The 9,341-nt window shown below is 36.8% G+C and overlaps 1 protein-coding gene and 1 pseudogene across 1 annotated transcript; one reads left to right on the plus strand and one right to left on the minus strand.

The window, feature by feature from the left end:
• Positions 1-203: 203 nt before the first annotated feature.
• LOC122319360 (potassium transporter 5-like) lies at positions 204-5,892 on the plus strand. The gene is made up of 9 exons (XM_043137398.1): positions 204-1,025; positions 1,113-1,214; positions 1,753-1,958; positions 2,085-2,310; positions 3,240-3,488; positions 3,595-3,906; positions 4,267-4,434; positions 4,536-4,790; positions 4,948-5,892. Exons 3-9 carry the CDS (start codon positions 1,770-1,772, stop codon positions 5,868-5,870), a joined length of 2,322 nt encoding a protein of 773 aa, XP_042993332.1. The 5' UTR covers positions 204-1,025; positions 1,113-1,214; positions 1,753-1,769; the 3' UTR covers positions 5,871-5,892.
• A 558-nt stretch (positions 5,893-6,450) lies between these two features.
• On the minus strand, positions 6,451-7,318 carry LOC122274554 (annotated as a pseudogene).
• Between the last annotated feature and the right edge of the window lie 2,023 nt (positions 7,319-9,341).

Genomic DNA, 9,341 nt, shown 5'->3' on the forward strand with positions numbered 1-9,341 from the left:
TTAAAAGAAAAATTAATTACGGATGAAATTAACAGGAAATGTAATACCCAGGCCGAGAAGGAAACGACGTCGTTTCCAGGAGGTCAGTTTATCCTCTCCGACTTCCTCTACTCCCCGTTTCTGCTTTCCCTCACGTCTCGCAAACTCCCTCTCAAATTCTCTCATTCCCCACAACTGCTCTCCGTGCCCCACTCAGAGTTTCTCTCAATTTGCTCTCTCTCCACATCTCGGTTTCTTCCTCTCCCTCTATCAGTTTCTCTTCTTTTTCCTCTACCTCTCTATTTCTTCTTTGCCCAACAGCCCTCCAGAAATCATTTCTTCCAGCCGAACTCTCTCTTTTATTCTCTGTGAATCTTGCTTCCCAAGCGCCACCTCAGCTTATCCATCGATCGGCAGTAACCCCGGTTACAAGGGATCATCGAACTCTACCCTCTCACGCCGAAACCAAACACCCAGTGGCCACCGCTTGAAGACCCAATACCAACAAGCCCAGCCACCGTGATCTGCCCCCCCGGACTTGCCCCAACCACCGTAAAACCTCTCCCGTCTTAGCCACACGTTCAACCCAACCACCGTTGCATCGTAGCCCATCCCTCCACCGTAAACGACCATCACCAAAGCCCAAAGCCTCACCGTGCGTTACCACCTCCTTCACAACCTCAGCCGCAGCAACAAGCCGTTACCGTGAGAACGTTCCGCTCATACGTGAAGTTCAGCAACCGCGCGCAACCATTGCACCACGTCTGGCCACCATCGCCTGACCACAAGCGTCCGCCCAACTTCACCAAAATTGTTTGCTCAGCCACCGTGTGATAGCGCCCAACTCCATGCACGTACGTCCCTCCATTGACAGCCAAAACTGTCTGCTTGGCCACCATATGCACCTCTGTTTTTACTTCTGAAAACAGAGCACTGCCCAAGAAAGCAAGACCCCACGTCCCTCCATTGGTAGCCACCGTTTCTCGCTGGAAACGGCCACAAGACACGGCCGCAGCTTGGTCGTGCTACTCCCGGGATCACCGTACGTAAGTCCCTCTCTCACCACGTTCTCTCTCCTCTCCGTCTCTCACTCTCTCTCTCACCACGCTCTCTCTCTCTCTCTCACCGCACAGCTCCATCGCCACGCAGCGGAGGCCACGGCCAACAGGAAGGCCCGTGATCCCAGATTCGCCAATCTCCTCCCTCTCCGTCGCGAGTACTTGCACTCTCTCTGGGTGAGCATAGTCTCTGTCGCACGGTTTTTTAGTTGTAATTTTTGTAAGACAAATACTATTCCCACAGTTTATACCGAAAATTTATACCGAATTGTGTTTTTATTTTTATTTTTACTTGATGAAAATATTTTATAATAATTTTATAAATTTTATTATTTTTTTAAAATATTTAAAATGATTAAAAAATATGTAAATAAAAATAAAATAAAAAAATAATTTACACTGTTCGATACCGAATTTTCGAAAAGCCTAGCATCACTCTTTTTGTAAAGTTCAACCCCACAAAGAGCCCATGTATGCATTTTATGTTATTTCCTGAAACATCCTGTCTTTAGGTGGGTTCTATATTAAGTCTACATGAACAATGCGTTTGCTATTGGTCTGGCTAGAAATACCGCATGCAAAATTCCGAGCATGCATATTGGCGCATGGAAGTTTGAATATATATATATATATATATATATGCTTGTCTCTAAAAACAGCATTACCGGCCTTTTTAAACACTTCACTAAGAAAATCAACATTATTTCTTGAGTAGTAAATTGTTTGAGAGAGATGGAAGTTGGTAGTCTCATGGAACAAGAAGGGTCAAGAGAGGAACATCAAGTAGATCAAGAAATATTAGAAGAACAAAAAGATGACATACTCAAAAGTAAGAACATGCTATCTCACAAAAAGCTGGCTCTTCGTGATTCTTTTGATTTAGAGGCAAGTAGATTAACTACAAACCAAGGCTTGTCTCAGGTAATTTACTTTTTTTGTTTTAATTTCTTCCATTTTTTTAGGTTTTTATTTTCGTATTTGCATGTTATAATCATTAGTTTTCAATTTTCTACATATATGGGATGTAAGACATTTAATTGATTGCAGGTTGAAGATTGGAAAACAATAATGCAATTAGCATTTCAGAGCATTGGAGTTGTGTATGGTGATTTGGGCACTTCACCTTTGTATGTGTTGCCGGGAATTTTTCCTACTGGGATTAAGCACAATGATGACATACTTGGGGTGCTGTCTCTCATCTTTTACTCACTTATGTTAATCACTTTGATAAAGTACGTTTTCATTGTGTTAGCGGCGAACAATAATGGTGATGGTAATCTTCTGATCTCCTATATATGCTTATCATCATTAATTATTTCATTTATTTTCCTCTTTGATGACAACATCTTTTAGGTATATGATGTATGCATTTCATTTCTTGGTACTGGAGATAAATTCCATTATTTAAGTTTTTTTTGTTTTTATTTTTCATGCCTGTACGTTTTTCTCGAGACTCTCACATTTTATATTTTCGACACACAATATTACTTTATTTAAAGAGACCTATTCTGATTTCTCTAGCTACCCCTAAAAATTCATCCAATAAGGTCACAATCACATCTACCTACCACCATCTTGGCAAAATCTCTAATGATTATGATTTTCTTGTTTATATATTCATATATATAGTCAAAGCTATTATATTATATTTGATTGGCATCCTAGCAAAGGTAATATCAATAATCACATGATCTAGTCTGTAATTTATTTTTTGTCATGGTATTTCTACAATCACAAAGATATTTCATATAAATAAATCCATAAACAGATGTAACTTTATGTGATATATTTATCTATTTTATAATAAAAGTAACTTTATAATCTAAAGTACCATATCAAACCACGTCAATTTGTAATTATTTTTATGAAATCAATTACTAATAATATGAAGTTGGTACATGCTGAGACTTGATAACATAACTAATCATCTCATGCATGCATAATATTCCAACCAGCAAGTTTTAATTATTTAATGTATGCATGCACCAATTAGTCGCATAGTCACGGGATTTAATTATTCAATAAATTAATACAAGCTTCCCTACATGAAGCTTTTGTATTAGATGTATATATATATATGTCTATGTAACCAACGTATGATATCAACGTATTTTCTATTCATTAATCAACAGAAAATATGTAATCAATGTTTTTATTGTCAAAGTATTTTTTGTTAATTAATATTTTGAAAATCATATGTAGGAGGAACTTTTGCTCTGTATTCTCTCTTGTGCCGTCATGCTAAGGCAAGCTTGAAACCTAACCAGCAGGCTGAAGACAAAGAAGTGTCCAACTACCGACTAGATGTGCCAAATCGACGGCTCAAGAGGGCATCCTTTGTGAAATCCATGCTTGAAAATAGCCAAACAATAAAGTTCTTCATATTGTTCATAACCATGCTTGGCACTTCCATGGTTCTTGGAGATGGAATCCTTACACCATGCATTTCAGGTAATACGATATCTAGAGTAAACAATTTTGTATCTACTAATTTATTTTTAATCAGTTTATTTATCAATATGTGATAATAATATATATCATGATGTTCTTCATGAAGTGTTATCAGCGGTGGGAGGAGTTAAGGAAGCTGCTAGTGGTCTGACTGATAATATGATCATGTGGATTTCAGTGGGAATCTTGATTGTTTTGTTCCAAGTTCAAAGGTTTGGGACAGATAAAATCGGATACAGTTTTGCTCCAATACTCACAATTTGGTTTATTTTCATTGGAAGTATTGGCTTGTACAATTTCTTTAAGTACGATCCAGGTGTTATCAAGGCAATTAATCCAATGTATATCATTCAATACTTCAAGAGGAATAAGAAGGATGCATGGATTTCTCTTGGAGGCGTCATCCTATGCCTAACAGGTGAGTACCATGCTGTATTAATTAACTTTTTCTATTGTAGTCATTAGATGATAGGTATTGTTTCAAGTTTCAAGTCTAGAAAATTTGTAATTTTTAAGTTGGGTGACTAGAAATATTTTTGACAAACATCATAGTTTATATTTGACACGATCAAACTCAAATGTGTCTATAATTTCAAGTTCGATAAATTTCTAGTCAATTAATTACTAGCTGAAACTTTACTTGAAGTAATTTTTCTTTAAACCTTCTATATTAAAAAATATATATAGTTGTACCAAAACATGATACTACTTTTTTCAATCATCTTGTTCACTCAACTTTGCCTTCACTCATATACTGAGTTTGGTCAAACAATTTCAGGTTCTGAAGCCCTCTTTGCTGATCTTGGTCACTTCAGTGTTCGCTCAATTCAGATAAGCTCATGCACTATAGTTTTTCCATCTGTTGTTTTTGCCTACTTTGGCCAAGCTTCCTATCTCCGCCAACATAGTCAAGATGCTAGCAATGCCTTCTATAGCTCAGTTCCAAGTACATCACTTGGCCTTACAACAAACTTTATTTCTAAATTTGTCATTGATGTTGCATTTTTCTCTACTTAATTTGACTAGCTATCTCTTATAAATATGCAGAGTCAATATACTGGCCAATGTTTGTTGTTGCTGTAATGGCAGCCATCATTGCGAGTCAGTCGTTGATCTCAGCTTCCTTCTCCATCATCCAACAGTCATTAGCGTTGGGTTGTTTCCCACGGGTTAAGGTAGTGCACACTTCCTCTAAATACAAAGGACAAGTCTATGTACCTGAGATCAACACCATTCTCATGTTGGCTTGTGTGGGTGTCACTCTTGGCTTCAAAAACACATTGAAGATCGGTAACGCTTATGGTAAACACAATGGATGATCTTTCTTTTGAGCGCTTCAAGTTTAGCTATCATCTTTTGTATGCCTGTAATTTTTGGAAGTTCCTAATGGATTGTCAAAACTATATAAATTGCTAATTCTATATTGAAGCCATTTTCACTATTTTTGTTATGTTCACAGGAATTGCTGTGGCATTTGTATATACGATCACATCTGCATTTCTTGTCCTTGTGATGGTAATGATATGGAAGACACATATATGCTTGATAGTCATCTATGCCCTATCTATATGGCTCTTGGAACTCCTATTCTTGAGCTCAGTTCTCTACAAATTTATGGATGGAGGGTATCTTCCTTTGTTATTTGCCTTGGTTACAATGACAATTATGTATTTATGGAATTATGGCTACCGCAAGAAGTACATTTATGAGCTTGATAACAAAGTCTCTTCGGTAAAATTAGTTGAGATAGCTTCTGATACTAGCATCCACCGGATCCCAGGTCTTGCATTGTTTTACACTGAACTTGTCCAAGGCATTTCCCCAATCTTCACACATTATGTAGCCAATGTCCCAGCTCTTCACTCAGTTCTTGTCTTTATCTCGATCAAATCCCTACCTATTTGCACAGTGCCTTTGGAAGATCGATTTTTGTTCAAAAGAGTGGAGCCTCGTGAGCTGAGTATTTTTCGATGTATTGTGCGGTATGGATATAAGGATGCAAGAACAGAGTGGGAGTTTTTTAAAGAGATGTTGACAATTCAGTTGAAGGATTTCATAAGAAAAGATGTGTTCATGTCTAGGCTGCCACACACTACAAATATGGCTTCACACGAATCAGATGATAACGAAGTTTCAAGGCTGAGAATTGAAGAGATAGCTCAAAGGGAGGTAGATAAAGTGGATGAAGCTTTGAATGTTGGGGATATTGTTCATCTTATGGGTGAAAATGAGGTGGTTGCTTCAAAGGGTTCAAGTTTCTTGAAGAAATTAGTTATAAACTATGCCTATAATTGGTTGCGAAGAAGTGTGAGGCAGGTTGATGAAGTTTTTATGATTCCTCGCAAGCGACTTCTCAAAGTGGGGATGACTTATGATGTCTAATATTAGAGTTTTGATCAATTCAGTGTGGTTTTTTTCTTTCTATTTTGTTAATTAGACTTCTCATGTGAAGGATATTTTTACAATTTTAGGAGTAAAAAGTGGATTGAATAAAGTGGATTATGCACATAGTATCGTCAATTTTTGTAGAGGGTAGCATCTACTGTTACTTCATCCTGCTTTCTCTTAAGTATATGGAATTCAATCAGAAATATCTAATAAAAAAGAAGATATATCAAGAATTTTGTTGCCAACCAATTTCGAATTTGGAAATATCTCTAATAGTTTGATGGCCATGCATCAGGGTTACACCTACATTTACATATATAAAGAACAAATGAACAATCCAAGTGTTCAATTCAATTCAGAGAAGAAAAGAAAAGTAATTCCATTCAGGGAGGAAAAATCAATCTCAAAGAGTAACTTATTGATAAGAAAGTCCTACCAGCACTTTAAATTCCATAAAAATTTATGTACTTTAAATTAAAACAACCATATTATGACAAGAGGGTCATTATGATTCAATAGCACAATACCTCTCCAACTAGTTTTAATAATCATGATTCAAAACATATCTATTCGATCAAATTGGGATCACAGAATCATAGTGCTCCCACAGGCCAAATGCATGCCTTTGGTATGATAGCATGATGCTTGAATTTGATGAACCATTCCCACCATCTTATACATACTCCTTCCCCATCTCTACATCAGAGAATGACCTTAAGTATATCATGATGTGTTTTATAAAGTAGGGAGTTAAAGCACCGAGCTCTAATTATCAGATATCAAATCTATTATGTAGTACTCCTTCCTTCCCCACACTGCTGTTGACTCCACTTCTTTGTAGTAATTCTCAAATCTCTCTACTAGTGAATTATCATAATCTCCTTCTATTGCATTTGCATTATCTGAGAGGAAAAATGAAGTAAATTAGATGCATGTTTCCTCATATACATATGGAGATAAAACCAGCAAATAGAAGGGTTAATTGGTCCCCAACAGCTTAGTAAAGACTGTGCCCATCCAGCTTTATTTTATAGCCAAACCAAGAGGTTCAAGCTTTCTTTCCAGTTTCTCATTTTCAATCATTCAATCACTTACAATTCTGCTCTGCTCCTTTTGAGTTCTTTACTCTCGCTTTTCGCTTCTTCCTGAGCTCTTTTTCCTCATCTATATGCACTATGCTAGGCTTTGATTAGTGAGGTTGATTGGAATAGAAACCCCTAGCAATGGCTTTGACCAAATTGAAAATATTTCTTTTTCTATCGCGTACTACTATAGCCTAATGAAGTAAGTTTTGCAGCATGTTTTTCTTCAAGTTCAGCAGAAAGTTGAGAGATCACTTTCCTCCACCTACTTCTTCTTAGCTATCTATTCAGGATTGCTACTTTTGGCTAAAGCCTTTTTTAGTTCTGCAACTGTGATATCTCTTTCCTAAAATAAATCATTCGTTCTTTGCTGATGATAGTGTGATATTCTATAGAGCGAAATAGACAAAGTGGAAACACTTACAATCTATCTTATCAGTATATGAAAAAGCTTCAGGTCATGCTCTCAATAAGCATAAAATTTCAGTCTTTTTTTTTTTTTAGGTATTAATACAACTGCATCAACCAGGGCCTTAATTATACAGGAAGTAGGGTTCATTTTTAGTGGTAGCTATGAGAAGTATTTGGGTTTACCAGCTTTAGTTGGTGGATCAAAACACAACTCATTCAGAAGTATAAAGGACAGAATCTAGAACAAGATCAATATTTGGAAAACATGTTTTTTTTTTTCAATCCAAATCAGGCAAAGAAGTTATTGTTAAAGTAGTGTTGCAATTCATCACTACCTACACCTGAGTGTTTTTAAGAACCCAAGAAAATTATGTAATGATATATCATCTATGTTGGCTAGATTCTGGTGGGGTAGTAAGGATAAGGGGTATTGCATCCATTGGAAGAAGTGGAGTAAAATGGGGATATCAAGGGACAAAGGGGGGCTAGGTTTTCGAGATATAGAAAGTTTTAACTTGACATTATTAGCAAAACATAGATGGAGATTTATGCAAGATCCTCTTTCATTAGTAGCTCGAGTATACAAAAGCAAGCATTTTAATAATACAGCTGCTGGAAGCAAAACTAGGAAACTCCCCATCTTTTATTTGGAGAAGTGTGTGGTCTGCTATAAAGCTCCTACAAGAAGAGTTTATTTGGCGAGTAGGAGATGGAAAAAAGATAAATATATGGGGACATAAATGGTAGCCAAAGCCATCTTCCTATTGTGTTCAATCACCTACTACAAATCTAGGATCTAAAGCCAAGGTGAGCGTACTATTGGATGAAGAAAAGAGAAGTTGGTACAGATTTAGTTCAAGCCAATTTTATGGAAGAAGAAGCTCAATTGATCTGCATCATTCCAACCAACAAGACTGGAATTGAAGATAGGCTAATTTGGAATTTTAATAAAAATGGGGAGGTTCTCTGTAAAGAGTGCCTATCATCTAGCACAATCTTAACTACAAGAAGTGGATGGTGAATCCTATAGCTATAATGAAAAGGATGATAGGTGGAAAATAATTTGGAGACAAAATATACCTGGGACAACAAAGCATTTTCTATGGAAGGTTGAACACAACATCCTGCCAACCAGAATGAGTCTACACAAGAGGAAAACTTTAGACACTCCTTTGTGTCCTTTCTGTCGATATGATGAAGAATCAACCATTCATACTTTGTCAAGTTTTACTGCTGCTACAGATGTTTGAGTAGAAGAAAGAAGCCCGATTCATAAGTGGTCCAGCTACTGCAATGATTTTGTGCAGCTATGGGATAGGATGTGCTCATTATTAAATAAATAGTAACTAGGAAGTGCAGTGCTCACATTGAGAGGTATATGGCAAAGAAGGAATAGATTCATTTTTATAACAAGTTTGATAGCCCTTAAATGGTTAAATAAAAACAAAAATGAAAGGTTTATATGAGTTCCAACAAGCTCAGATGAATAGGGAGGACTGGAGACATAGGTGAGAGCAGGAAGATCATCTCCATTATGGCAGAAACATGAGAGAGGGGTTCTGTTAAAACAAATTTTGATGCAGCTTTCGATTTCAAGAATCAAACTAATGCTATTGGAGATTATGAAGGTGAGGTCTTGGCTACTGTGTGTGATCATATAAAGGGAGTGAGGCTACCAATTATAGCAGAATGTAACACTCTTTGGGCTGCAATGAATCTATGTTCTGAGCTGGGATTCAACAATGTTGTCTTGAAAGGTGATGCGTAGGTGGTGATCAAAGCAGTCCTAAGTGCTGAGGAAACTTGGGCTTGGCATGGTCAATTGATTAAGGGCATGAAGTAATTTTTAAAACTAAGACCAGATTGGAGGATAAACTTTGTATACAGAGAAGGAAATGAGGTGGCTCATTTGTTAGCCAAGATGGCATTGTCTTTAGATGGTAAACATTGATAGATTGAGGATGGTCCTATA

This window comes from Carya illinoinensis, chromosome 8, assembly GCF_018687715.1.
Source record: "Carya illinoinensis cultivar Pawnee chromosome 8, C.illinoinensisPawnee_v1, whole genome shotgun sequence".
Classification (NCBI taxonomy): domain Eukaryota; kingdom Viridiplantae; phylum Streptophyta; class Magnoliopsida; order Fagales; family Juglandaceae; genus Carya; species Carya illinoinensis.